The sequence below is a fragment of the Calonectris borealis genome, chromosome 18 (genome assembly GCF_964195595.1).
Source record: "Calonectris borealis chromosome 18, bCalBor7.hap1.2, whole genome shotgun sequence".
NCBI lineage: Eukaryota > Metazoa > Chordata > Aves > Procellariiformes > Procellariidae > Calonectris > Calonectris borealis.
In genome coordinates this window covers 8,989,864-9,004,247 of record NC_134329.1, presented here as the reverse complement: position 1 = coordinate 9,004,247, position 14,384 = coordinate 8,989,864, and the positions used below count along the sequence as shown (strand labels likewise).

The 14,384-nt window shown below is 44.7% G+C and overlaps 1 protein-coding gene across 9 annotated transcripts in view; it reads left to right on the top strand.

Annotated features, from left to right (window-relative positions):
• The window catches only part of PITPNM2 (phosphatidylinositol transfer protein membrane associated 2), a 141,365-nt gene that overhangs the window by 84,003 nt on the left and 42,978 nt on the right, over positions 1-14,384 (top strand). For all 9 annotated transcript variants that reach the window (XM_075167774.1, XM_075167765.1, XM_075167768.1 and 6 more), the window contains 4 exons: positions 2,450-2,664; positions 4,314-4,435; positions 6,141-6,374; positions 13,579-13,902. In XM_075167774.1, coding sequence (XP_075023875.1) covers positions 2,450-2,664; positions 4,314-4,435; positions 6,141-6,374; positions 13,579-13,902 — 895 coding nt within the window. The remainder of the gene's footprint in view (positions 1-2,449; positions 2,665-4,313; positions 4,436-6,140; positions 6,375-13,578; positions 13,903-14,384) is intronic.

Below are 14,384 nucleotides of genomic sequence, written 5' to 3'. Positions count from 1 at the left end.
CTGATGAGGGCGTGGACCAGAAGAGTTCTATTTGGGGGCTGAGGGCATAGGCAAGTGTCCGTGTCCTGTTCACCCCAGCTTGAATCTTCCTCTCATGGAGAAGTCACAGTTCAGGAGAGCATCAGAGGCTGGCTTTGCTTTGAATGCTTGTCTTTAGTCTTCTCAAATGGATCAAGTTGGGGAGAAACCTCCTGCTTTGATCCATCTTCAATCCATCAGGAAATGCAACAGAAGAAAACAGAGCTTTTTTGGGAACTGTATTAAGCAAGGGTGACGTGGTATTGCAGGGTGGGGTGCCAGGGGCTTCGATAAAAGGAGACACATATTGCAGGAGAGCTCCCTGGCTGCTGCTGATCTGTTTGATGGGAGCTGAAGCCAGAATCTTGACCTGAAGCACAGGATCTTGAACTGGCCGTGGAAGCAGCTGGCCCCTTGCATGGCCCTCTGAAGAGCTTCGAGAGGTGGAGAGCTGTAAGAGGAAGGCAAGGCGTAAGGCGTATCTCAGATGTAGCTCTGAAAGGAAGAGTATGAAATTGCATTCTGAGGAAGAAAGCCTAGAGGGTGTTTTTGTCCATTTTCATATCAGCCATGGCTATTAAAACAAATAAATCTTCAGTGTTTTGGTTTTCTAATTCAATACAAGCGTTTGTAGATCTGGGGACCCAGTTCTATGTAGGTCCGGCTTGGCACAGTCTTAGGAGGTGCTGAGTCCACTCAGTGCTGTGGATTTCTTTTGAAATTGAAAAACTCCTAAATATGTTTTGGTCCAACTGAGGACTTGCAGATTTGACTGGAATTGCTGGTAACCGTGCAATCTAGAATGGAGTTTTAAATCCGGCTGATGGACGATTCTACATGGGATAACTTGGCACGAAGAGAACCCGTCTTTCCTCTGCTTATGGTTTGCATGTGCTTCTGCCATATAATAAAACTCTAGATCTCCATAACTTGTATCAACTGCTCAGAGCAGATGCTGTGCTATTATTCTGTCTGACACATTCACTGTGCCTGCTGGGTTACTGCCTTTTCCCGAGACCTTTGAATTAACCAGATTTTTAGGTCATCAAGATTATTTAATGTTATTGTCATAAATATTTGTACAGGACTTGGTCAGTGCTTATATAAGAACTGAAAGACAGTAATTTGTTTTAAGAGGATGTGTGTTTTTATGAACTGCCAGATGAATGTTAGATATAAACTGTAAAAAAGTGCTTTTTTTTTGCAGGACTATTGCAGTTTGTGGAATGGGAAAAAAATGACTATTTTAGATTGTCAGTTATTTAGAATTGTTGGTTACAGCTGTTTAAATTTAAAATCGCTTGAGAGTTCTTTAAAAAGAGGGCTATTTACTTCTAAATAGCTGTGTTGGCTTATCATCCTGTCCTCAAAAGACAAGAAGCTGATCTCTTGCATCTTATTAATCATTTTCTGTTAAACCGTGTTATCCTTTGAATTGTTTGTATGCCAGAAATGAGAGGTTGTTATTGTGTTACATTTCACAGTTGATTCTTGTATAAAATTCCTTTTTTTTTCCTTAATTTCCAAAGTACTGTCCTCTCAAATACAAACAATAAACTCAAAATACTAACAATATGAATCTGTTGTTTGGGAATGATGAAGGTTATACCTCATCCAATCTGCTGAAATCTGTTACAAATGAATAAATATTTGGTTTGCCTCTAGCTCTTCTTAGAAGCATTGAAATTAGTATTTTTTTATTGAAGGAATTTTTGCCAGGTTTCTCAATGAGGGACAATCCTACAAATAAGCCAAAATACGGAGGCTGCCTGGGGGTGCTGCGTGCATTCTGGCAAACTTGGGTTGTTTCTTCTAAATATCTTAATTAGCAGAGCAGAGTCTCCAAGCTGTTCTTGGAGAGCTGCTGCCCTGCCAGACCACAAGCAACAAGTCCCCAAATCCTGTGGTTTTAGGTCCTAAAATAGTCTCTAGTACCGTGATGTTGCGCCGAGTGTGTGTAGGATTCTTCACGCTGATACAACACCGCAAGAATCTGCCAAGTTGGACGAACCCCCCTTCGCCGTGTCACCCGCTGATGTGACAGCTTTTTGTGCCGTTGGGTGGGTCGCAGCTGGAGCCAAGCCTTAGTGTGCTCTCAGGAAGAGCCATGCGGAACCTATTGGAGGAGCAGGAGTTGATGTGCCATTAGGTCTCCATTCAAACTGTCTCTTAGTGTCCAAATCCAGATTTTTACAGGATCCCTAGTAAATCAGATCTCCGTTCCTGTGTTGGCCAGGTGAGACTCTAAGTCTTTCCTTTTTAATCTCTAGGTTTGGTAATCTTACTGCCAGGGTGCTGCTACAGTTCTGCTGTCTGTATGAAGCACTGCTCAAAAGGAGTCCTAGAAACCATCCCTTATGTTCATGTGCTTTGAGACCGTGGTGTGTACAATGCACTGGGGGGATTGACTGTGATATATTTTCCCTTTCAGAAAAAGAGCAGAGAGGAGACATGTGGGGAAGGCAGTGGAGTAGAGATCCTGGAGAACAGGCCATACATGGATGGACCGGGAGGCAACGGGCAGTATACTCACAAAGTGTACCACATTGGTATGCACATACCCAGCTGGTTTCGGTCAATATTGCCCAAGGCAGCTCTGCGAGTTGAAGAGGAATCGTGGAACGCATATCCTTATACAAGGACGAGGTAAAACTTACGAGATGTCCAGAGCTGTTTCCCTACTTGAGAGAGAGGATTTGATGGCACTCTGTGTGGCAGTGGCATCTCTTCCATCTCCTGTAATATCCTTTAGAGAAACTGGGGTCAAGTCCTAAAATTCTTACGCGGTGCTTTATCTCAGGAGTGCGAGTGTTGCCTGAGCTGACTGCATAAGTACTTCAGAATTTGTGGCTGGTTGGTCTAAAATGTGAGCTGTTTTGTCCATAAAAGTGTGGGAAATCTTGAGTGGTTTTTATTTAGTCTTGTATCCTGCACTACATGTTCTACTTAACGTTGCAGATACCTGCTAGCTCAGTGAAGTTATGTACAGGGTGATGGGACAGTTGTCATGTTGAGCACTGTCAAGTAAGACAGGATTCATTTGTTCTAGGGGGGAAAGTGTGGGGAGAGAAAAATCTTAATAAATAAACAAATAAATTCGGTGCTTCTTTTCTGGGAACAGTCTTGCTGTCATTTAGCTAGGAAATTACAAACCTACATCCTACAGTTTTCACCCTGAGAAGGGACGAGCGCCAGAGGCTCTGTGGAGCCCTCTGGGACCTCCTCGTTTTGGCTGATTTTGTCTGGGAGGACTTCAGATACCCTGGAATAAATAGCCTTTATGCCAGTTACTCTGGTTTAGACCATTTTCCCTTTTTCAGGTTTAGAAGTCTGATATTGCTGTCATCTTTCATAACAAAAAAGCTTTAATGGATATTTTGATTTTTATCAAAAATCTTAGAAAAGTTTCATAGTTCTGTTTTAGCTGGTCTCTACAAGTAACATTGGTCTGGGGGAAGGTGGGAGTCAATGTCTGCATACGGGCAGTTGCTCATGACTAAATATAATGTCTGACTTTCAAGTGATTAAAGTCCACTCCAGTCTGTTTTTATCTATTCTCTTGAAATGCCCGTGAGTCAATCAGTTGACCTGGAAACCTGGCGCTGCACAGAACCAGTCTGTATTTTATTCTGCCATAGATTCCAGGCAACAGCTCTGCTTTTCTCCTGGTAGAGGTGCATTTCCAGGGTGTCCTGGTGTTAGTATCTGTGTCATAACTTAACTTGTTAGTATAGCGGGCCCAAAAGTTATCTCCTTGCTGAAAACTGCTCCTTTAAAAACAGTCTGTCCTGCTAATAGTATCCTGGAGGAGACATTGTCAAATTAAGTTGCAGGTTTTTGTCCGTGTCTCTGCAAAGTGAGAAGACTTGGTGGTCCCCTCGGGCTTTCTGCTTGCTTGTTGCCAGCTGGGAAGTTGTTTCTTGGTCAATGTGGGTGCCCGGTCTCCAGTAACTGCATGGGGCACCTTGCTATCTTCTCACCTGTAATCCATGTAACACCTCGTGGGGAGCACACCCTTTTCCTGTGGGCTTGGGGTTTTTTTTAAACCAGAGTTATTCCAGTGAAGCTACACGTCCGAGGCGAGCTCCTGTCTTAAGTTATGAAAGAAAATCTCTTTAATCTGTACAGATGGTATTTTAAGGATATCTGAAGTAAAACATGAGTGAAGGCTGCCTTGGATTTGAGGCTGACTTTTGTACATCTTAGTGTCGCGAGTGAGTGGTTTAGAGGCTGCATTTTCTCCACTTGCCAAGCCAAGCAGGATTTACTCTAAGCTGCGTTGTTCTCGTTTTCAGGTATACGTGTCCTTTTGTGGAGAAATTCTCTATTGATATTGAGACGTACTACAAAACTGATCCAGGAGAGCATGTCAACGTGTTCAACCTTTCTCCTGCAGAAAAAAGACAAACCATTCTAGGTGAATAGCCTTTTTCTTTTACTTTTTCCTTTATTCTGCTTTTTTTTTTGCTGTGTAAAGGATGTTGCTTAGTGTGTCCCATCTGCCTGTCCATCCCCCCCCCCCCCCCAACATACACCTGCACCCCCGTTGGTGTCAGGCTGCGGGGTAGGGTTACATCCAGAGTGAGGACACCTGAGTTCTCTTCTAGGCTTGATGTAAATCACATGGAAATAATTTGAATCCCCCCTCTGTAAATTGAAGCTGATGCTTTCCTGTCTTATTTGTGCAGCTCCCAAGGGGAGTAAGGCATCTAATGATTTTGAGGGTAATAAGTAGAAATAACCATAGAAGAGGAAAATATTGCTGTATAATTGTGTAGCTCCTTTGTGTATATGAAAATCATTCCTATCTGCACTTCTGAAACATGAAGGTGTATCTCATTTTTGCTTCCTCTCCCTTTAGTCTTGCCCTCATGCAGGTGAACACTTCAGCTTCCCAGCTGTCTTTGGCAGATTGGGTTAATGAGCCTTACATATGTAGGGCTTTAATGAGAAAAGGCAAAAGGGAACATCTTATAAAAAGGCAAAGAATGGCAAGTGTTGTAGCAATTCCTCTGCCTTGCTGTCCTTCGTGGTCCGTGCCATGGCGTTTGCCGGAGACCTAACTGCGTGGCAGGGAGTGCTGGCAATTACAGCCACGGAAACTGAAGCATCCCTTGCTCTGAAGCTGCTGAGACCGGAGAAGTGTTGAGCTCGGCTGGCTTCTGGCAGTGCCCTGCTGCGCTGGCCGCAGCGGGAGCTCTGGGGAAGGACATCTAGTGGCTGCTCCGGCTCCTTGAGCGCTGCTGACGTGCGGGACATGGCAGAAACCCCGTGCAGTTTTACTTGAGTGTTACTTAATTTAAACTTCGTTTTGAACTTCAGTTTGACTGTCCTCATTCCTAAGCCCATCTGATCGGGCTTTCAGTACTGAACAAATAGACTTGAGTCACGCTGCCTCACTCAGAAGTGTCAGAAGAGCTGTCGTTTCTTGGGAAGTGCGATCCTGCCCTTCAATCCAAACTTCAGATGTTTTTGCTGAGGTCTGGGGTGGGGGTTCCTGGTCCTTAAAATACGTTCATTCACTCTGCTCCCATTGCAGTTTCCACTTCTCTGTTGTTGAAGTGTTAATTAGGACTTAAGTTAAACTTTCTGCCTTCCATAGTACATCTGGTGTAACAATAGCGTGTGAGGAGTTACCAGTAACCTCACTTGATGGGCTCCAAAGATAAGAGGTTGAGTGGGTAGTGCCTTTTCCGTAACAGTGCTAAGAAAGGGCAGGTATATTTAACAGTCTCAGACGAGACAGAGCTATAGCACTGTGAGTGATATTAGAAAAGCTGAAAGATGGAATGTGCAAAAGATCTTTTTGGAGCTGGAAAGATGGAGTGAGCATCTGCCAGAGTGCTGTGGATCTGCAGTCACTGTGGGCAAAAACATCTATTTGGAGCAAAGCCTCTGTTTGCTGGAACTGTGCGTACTAGTTCCTCTGGCAGAGCTGATCACTGCCCAGCAGCAACGTATAAACAATTCAAATATCAGTTGTTTAAGTGTAAGTAAAAAGAAACAAAATTGCTGTAATGCTTCTGGTACTTACTAAAACAGAAATAACTCCTGAGAAATTATATTTTCTTCTTTTGTTCAGGAAGAGGAAACGTCTAACTGTTTCTATTCTCTTTCTATAGATCCTATTGATATTGTTAAAGATCCTATCCCTCCACATGAATACAAAGCTGAGGAGGATCCAAAGCTGTATAAATCAGTGAAGACTAAAAGAGGCCCCCTCTCAGAAGACTGGATTCAAGAGTACAAGAACAACCCTGGGAAATACCCCATCATGTGTGCATATAAACTGTGTAAAGTCGAGTTCAGATACTGGGGGATGCAGTCGAAAATCGAGAGGTTTATCCATGATGTTGGTGAGCATTTATAGTCTTGCAAAGTTCACTGTCAACTCCTTAATGTTGTTTCTGAATTGAAACACAGAGGTGAGGTATGTGCAATGTATCATATCCCAAGACATGTCTGTGAAGAGGTTCTCAGATCTGATTACTCTTTTTGCAGAGCTGTGGGTCAGTTCAGAAAAAAATCATGTTATTCTATCACTTGTAATCATGGTATGTATGAATCCAAACCACATGTAGCCATGGAAAGGGTTTCAAGTCCTGTGTAGGCAAGATCTTGCATTCTCTCTTTTTTAGAGAAGGATCTGTCTGTTTAACTTTTCCAGATCATTTTCAAAATTTGCCCGTTTTCTTTATTGTGAACAAAATCCTCAAGGGCTGCTCAAAGAATTGAGCTTCACTTGTGGGTCCTAAGTGGTTCCAGAAAACCACTCCCTGGAGCGTCCCTAGTTTCTACCTGCCTTGTGGCAGGGCTGGTGGGTCTCTGTGTGCTCATACATCCCTGTCCTCCAGGCTGTGGCGTTCAGGGCTCCCCACCTCACTGTGCTATAACCCACCATGGGTCATTGACAGCTCTTAGTTGTGAGTAAATGTGCTGCTTTGATTGATGCATCGTTCTTAGGTCAATGCTTTTCAGGAGGTGGTGGCGTGTCCCAGAAGTACCTAAGTGGAGACAGACCAGGTGGTAGCAGTGCTGGCAGTAATTTGTTCTTTGCAGAAAATCTGTAACACGATTGATATAGTTTCTGAGCCTTGCCACAAGTGACAGGATCTATGGCCAGGTGGAAAACTTAAAGAATGTTTTAAAGAAGCATTCCCATTTCAAAAAAAGCGCAGAGATATGGCTGTCCTCTGGCAAAGAGAAGGCCAAAGAAAGGCTGCGTAAAGGATGCCATCTGCTTTCTGTATGCAGTAAATCCTCCTACATGACCTCTACAGCTGTCCTTTCTATATGCAAAGCTTCTTTGAAGTGCCTGATGCTAGCGTAAGTAAGTAATTTTATAGCTCTCTTCAGTCATACCGTGCTCCTGAGAGCTAATGTGGAAAACACTGATAGAGCAGTGGAGAATAGTGTGCACTGCTCTCTGAATAGTCACAGGTTGCTTTCTTAAAGCTCCTTTGGTTTTACTTTACCCCCGATGGAAGGTTTTACCTGTTATAGACTGTATTACAAGTGGCTCTCTGCAATGAACTCCCTTGGCGTTTCGGTGACATGGGTTAATTCAGTGTATACTGCAAAACATGGGGGCAGAATAACAACTCCATTGTATCTGTTAAATGAAGAAGCAGCATGTGACTCTTCCAGTTGTTCAGAGGTGTTTGGCATAGATTAAACTGTGGTCCCTTAGAAATGTTTCTTTTGTATTTCATGAAAGATTGCCTGCCATTTTCCTCTTGATTGAGGCTTTGCGGAGAGCTGAGCCAGCTCATTGTCTGCCTTTCAAAAGCCTTTCCACTCTGTTAAAATGATGGCAAATACTGTTTTTCAAAGTGGTTAAGAAGCATGAAATCAGAAAAGTCTTTAAGGCAAGACAAAGTTGAGTGAGTGAAAAGTCAAAGCAAAAGCTTTGGGTACCTACAGATGATGTGTAGCCTTCCGCTGCAATGGGATAGCCATGGGGAAGCCATTAGTGAGTGGGAAAAGTGCCGTAGCACGAGTACCAAAGACAGCAAGGTATGAGGATGTTTAAGTTGGAAAGATGCGGGCTACAGCATGACTGACCAGGCTGATATGCTGATCCCAGTTTTGTCGTTTCAACTGGTGACCGAAAGCAGAAGGAGACCTTTGTGCATTGTGCAGTTGATGGTGGACCACGCTCTCAGGTGCCAGAGATGTTCTTGTGGGCCAGCCCCTCCTTGGCATTTTTTTCCTGGTTCGTCTGTTCCCAGCTCCTGCGAATTCGTTTCTTGGGGAATTAGGTCTCTCCGTGCAGGGTTGCCAAGCCAGCAAGCAAACGGAGGGAGAAGCCAAGAACGGGATCCAAACTCTGCCCAAGGAGGGGAGCAGTACTTAGCGGAGCAAAATAAAATTAGAGAATGGGTTGAAAGAACACGTCCGAGTTAAGTGATGGATGGATTGTGATATGTAGAAAAGCTACTGAGCGCGGAGGGAGTAACTCTGGGGGATGGTGTTGAAACATTCTCAGTCTTACGGAGTGCAACAGCCATTTTTTCTGATGACTAATTGGACAGTTACTCAGCGCTTTGACAGCCTGAGGCACGGACTAAAATTGTGGGCTATTAGTCTACTTGGCTGTAATATTTGTATGCTTTTTTACTCCTTTCCCATAGAATTTAAGTTTAATTGGACTGGCACTGCATAATGTTCTGCTCCCACTTGCTTCCTAATGGTGCACGTGGGCTATGATTCTTTTGTTGTTAAACAAGCGTTGTTGACTGTGTATGGGTTATTGATTATATACCACGGCAAAGTGTGCTCCCATCCCAGTAACTGGAGCTTTGTCTAAGCCACTGCATCTTGGGCTAAATATACCCAAATTGTTGCACAGTGCTGAAGTGGAGGTGGTTTTAGAAAGCTCTTTTGCAGAAGTTTTGTTTCACTAAAGCACTCAAATGAGAAAGTTCATCCAGAAGGGTACTGCCCGTTGGGGCCTGCAGGTAGACTTTTGTCTTTTCGAGGGTAGGCAGGTTGCAGTTAGCGTGATGTGGATGTGACCGCAGGCTTTTCTTTGTGAGTGGTCTGAGCAAGGGAGCGTAGGGAAGCAAGCAGATATAACTGCAGGTTGCCTTTGATCGGGTACATTCAGACAACCAGAACGGTTCTGAGAAGGTTATGGGATCTGTTGTGACTGTCAAGGAAAGAGTGTTGCACAGGGAAAATCAGGCATCCTTTATCTGCTGCCAGGAAATTGTGAGAGTACATTATAAAATGCTTTGGGGTGTTGCCACTGGGTACATGGTTGGTGGGTGTCTGAACAGTTGCTTTATATGGATAATTGAGGGGGTTTGGGGCAGGATTTGGTGGTGGGTTTTTTGATCTGTTTTGGTTTTTTGCATTGAGTTTTTGTTACATTTACTATTTTTACTTCATGTTGAAAAACAAACCCAGAACTATAGACAAAAGCTTTTTAAATTCAGCTAAAGAGCCCTCTCTGTCCTGGCTTGCCTCATGGTCATTTACAGTTCCTTTTGTAAGATTAAGTTCAACAGCACAATCTGCAGACAAATCATTTACAAGAGTCAGCACCTCATGGATTTAACCAGTCTCTGAGTTGTTGAGGTGGTGAGTTGAAAGGCAAGTGATTTAAATGTTTGCACCCTGCTAGACTCTTCACAAATGATCTTTCTGCACAACACAGTAGGAAATGTTATAATTAAATCAACGCAACAATGACGGGTACTTCTGAACTCAATCTGCATGTGTACGTTTGTGCATGTGTGGTTTCCTTGGTTTTTTTTTTTTAGACCAAAGCATTGTGGGCTCTAGAGAAATAACGGTCTGTTTAACTGCTGATATTCCTGAAATCAACTGGTACCTGCATCTTTATAAAAAACCTGTTCCCATTATTTCTGATTGACTTCGCTGTGTGACTTGCCTGTCCAGACTGTGGAGTTATCCTCCGATTCTGGGAAAGAAGGCTCAGATGAGCGTAGTGCACGCCGGGTGGAGGGGGAAAACCTACTCTGAAATCCTCCCTGATTCTCCTGTGCCACTCGGTTCTCTCTTCACACCAGAGACACCTCTTTGTGAGAGCATCTCCTACCCTGCGGTTCTTCCATACTGCTGGGTTTGTTTGCTCTGTGGGTGAGAAGGTGGTGGCAGGGGGGATGGAGGAGCGTTGCATTGCCCGGAGCCTCATCTCCACTGGGTTTGTCGCATTCTGTCCGACCTGGAATAAGGTGACCGGTGGGATGCTGTACCCAACCTGTCCTCCCGCCAGCTCCCCCTACCCGGGGGCAGCATGCCACGGGTTGGCACGGCAAACTGCCAAAGGGGCTGTAGCCGGCCATGAGGCTTGGCTTGAAAGCACAGGGACTTCTCAGGCTGAGCAGGAGATGTTTGCACCTCCTCTCCTGCCAGAGAGAAAAACAAAAGCGAAGTGGACCACAGATGCCTTCAGCTGTCCTGATGGGTGTCTCTGATCTGTTAAAAAGAGTTTTTCCCACTTACACTCTGTTTCCTGGATCTGATCTGTCCCCTCCTTTTCACTTTTCAAATAAAAAGCTTGTTTCTCTCTAACATTTTGATAAAAAAAAATGCTTTAAAACTTTATTTTTTCAATTGCACAGGGAGGGAAGCAGTGTCTGGACAGGTGAGATCAGTCATTTGTAGCTGGATCTTGAATCGATGTAGCTGCGTGGGGACACTCGGTGACTCCTCTGGGTCTCTGCTGCCTGCTGGGAGGCTTCAGCGCTGCAGGCTGAAGATCAGCTCAGTGATGCCCTCACTGCTGGGCACTGAGGAAACACTCAAGTTTTCCATCCCTAGCAGTGAAGATTTTTTTCTGCAAGCCGTGACTTTTATTTTTTCAATTTCTTTTGTACCTGGACAGCCTCATTCTCTTCCAGGTTTTCTCCCTGTGTTTAAGAAAGAGAAATGTGGCATCGCTTACACATCCCAGGTGAAAGCCCGAGTCTGGAAAATAATCTCAGTCTTTCTGACGTCATAACTAATCTAGAGTGATAGAGGCACAACAGTCGTGAAGCCCTGTAATGCCATCCTATTTTCAAAAGAACAAGGAAGGGTGATTTGGGATGTCTAATTAAAGTGATGAGAGCAGTGCAGGTGGGGAGGTCTGTGGGTTGGGAGGAAGCAATACAGGCGATTTTTGTGATCTAAGAGATGAAGTGAAAGAAGGCAGAGGAGAACTTCAGGGGACTTTTTTTTTACCCCCAAGTGGTTTTCATGTTCCCTAGGTGTTAGTCCATTAAAACAAAGATACGCGGTCAGTGGCATCTGTGCCTTTACACAGAGGATTTCCGAGGAGTTGGTGCGTTGATACCTCAAGGCTGGATCCAGGAGCAAGAGTGGAGGCTGCTGAGCCCTGGAATGGAGGAAGCCTTGGGATGAGAGCGAGGGGGCTGTCTGCTTCTGTGTCTGATCACCGTCAGTTTTCAAGGTGTTTCAAGTAAAGTAGAAGCGGACATTGTGGATGTGGAAGTCCCAAGATGGTTATGGTGTTGGCAACTGAATTACAGCGAGGGAAATGTTTTCTTGGCTTTCAGTGTGGATGTGATGGGAGTTTAATTTTCATCTTTAAGCTCTGCTGATTGTCAATCATAACAGGAGGTGAAGAGGCTAAAACATTCTCCTGTAGTTGTGCAAAAAGTAATCTGGTGGGGGAAATAACTCTGAATCTCAACTAAGGTTGAACAGAATTAAGTTGCCAAGGCCCCTTGTTCTGCCCCCAGAAGGTCACAGTCTGCTGGCTCACACTTGCCTCTCGTATGCGGAGCTCCCTTCTGAACGTCAGGCAGAGAAATGCATGAAATATTGATAGATTTAATCTTACTGTGCAAATGAAGTTCAGGTTGAGCTGGTCCATCGCGTTAGCTGCTGATCTCAATGGCTATTTCCTCCTGACAGGTTGACTTGTGATGGCTGGTGGCATTAAGAACCAACCAAAGAGCAGAGTAGACAAGGAAGTGCCCAGACCTGGAAGGAAATAAACATATAAAAATAAGCTTTTTGTGCGTTTAGGGGAAAAAAAAAGTAATTGCTGAAAACAAAAGGGATGTTTAGGGTGAACATCATAGAAACTGTGAGATCTAAGATTTTCTGTACAACGATGAAGCACCTTAGAAACACCTGCGTGCAGTGGGACCATCCAGCTTTGGCTGTGCTCCTGGAAATGGAGGGCTGTCTTTCCTCTTGGTGGTGCTTAGAGAGCTCGCTCTGCAGCTCCCAAAAGCTAAATGATTGTAATGTAGCGTGTAGATTGCACTCTATATTGTAATAGCAGCGGTGGTGGTGTGGCCTGTGCTCTTCGGCCAGGGTCTTCATTAGGGTGAGAGGACGGCAACCCTGCCTGCCAGCGTTTTGGCACAGTGTGTTTCTGCTCCAGAGGATCCATGGGAGGACTGTGGGTCCATAATCCCACTGACAACAAATCCCACTGCTGCTTTTGGCATGTCCTTCAACCCATCTCTGCCTCAGTTTCCCAATAATTAAAGGGGGGAAAATATTCATTGATTTTTTTTTTTTTTTTCTTTTCTTTCTCAGAAGGGCTCCTGAGGATTAGTTTGTCAGTATTTATAGAAGCTTTTAAAAGCACCGTTACTGCTGTGTGCCTCCATCAGTAATAAATAGCAGTTTGGAGCTTTGACCTGTCGTGAGCTTTTAAGCAATAATATTGGTCGAAAATCCTGAGTGACTGTTTTAAAAGTCTTGGTGGTATGGTGATGTTAGATAACAAGTTTAAGTCTTGGAGGAAAGTTTCTCTTGCCTGGTCAGGAGCATTGTGTGTTGATGTTGAGACAGTTCTTCCTTTCAAATATATGATACGTTGAAATATTTTAAATTGGCTTTACCCACTTCATTCTTCTCACGCAGCAGAAGACAGATGATGTCTGCAAAATAAAGCGCCTTTATTCCCTCCCTTACTTTGCTTTCCATCCCATTATCTCAGAAGCTCATATTTGTGATGCTGTTTCGCTAATGTATAAAAACCAGGTGCAGAAACCACGTTTCCAAGGAAAGGAGGGGTTTTAGTCTTAGCACTGCTGATGGGGGTGTGCTTCCATCGTAACAATTGTGGTGGGCTATGTAGTGTTCATCAAGGAACCACTTGAAACTCTCCGTAAAAAAAATCAGTGGTTTTTGTTGTTGATGTTGGCTTTTTTCTTTTTTTTTTTCTTCTGGGAACATACTTCACTTTGAAGGCCAGATCCAAATGTTACAACTTCCCAGAACTTCATGGGAGTTGCAATTGTGGTCTATGCGTGGCTCCTCCTTGGTGGAGCAGGCAGTCACAGAACAAAGTCCTCCATCCAGAATTAGGAAATCCCTTCCCAAGTTGAAAGCAGTCGCAGAAGACTGGCTCATTTTTCAGTGCATGGTTGGTTAGCAAGAATTGAGGAATAAAGTACGTGAAGTGACCAATTTGTCATCCTGACGCTTGCTATATGAAGGTCCATAGCATTGTGGTTTTGATGCCACTGTAATATCCTTGCCACGGTGTCTTGAGGTTTTGGAGAACGGAACACATCGATTCCTGCAGTTTGTAGCACTGGTGACAGGGGCATTTTGGCTTTGCAGGCTTGCGGAAGGTCATGGTCCGTGCCCATCGGCAGGCTTGGTGCTGGCAGGACGAATGGTATGGGCTCACCATTGAGGATATCCGGCAGCTGGAGAAGGAGGCACAGTTGATGCTGGCTCAGAAGATGGCCCAGTTCTGCAGTGAAAATGATACCGAGCAGCACGGTGTCAAAGACACTCCTGGTGAGAAGGATGTGGAAGCCAACACAGTTTCACCTGTTGACACAGAGGATGCCGCTGGTAATAGCGAAACAGCCTCTGGGAGATCACTCACCAAGCAGTGGTCCACCTCTTCCAAGTCCTCACGATCTTCAAAGAGAGGAGGTAAGATGCTGCTAATGACTTGCTCTTCTGAACTGCAGGGAGGTTGGGCTTTCGGGAGGTAGGACCATGCCTCCTTGTGGCTGGCACCTTTGGGACAATACATATTTCTCCTGTGAGTTAAAACTGAGAGGCCTTCTCTGCTGGTGTTGCAGGCTCAGTCTTCTCAGGTGACCTGTTACAGGTTTGAGAATGTTTCTAGTAATCCCATAACCGTGACTCAGTGGCACGTGGCAGAATTTTTGCCGATCTCACAAGCAGAGAAACTATGAAAAAACGGTAGAAGAGCAGGCAGCAGCTGGCTGGCAGCGTTGGGTCTCAGAAGAAGACAAACAGCGGCACAGAGGGAGTTAGTCCTTGCTACCCGAGAGCCACTGGTGGCTTTATAAGGCCTGGTCCTTCAGCGGTGTTCCCTTTCTGGCTGTCTGCTTGTCTGCTGCGTCACACGGCCGGCCGGGCTGTGGGTCGCTGTTACCTGCCTCTCG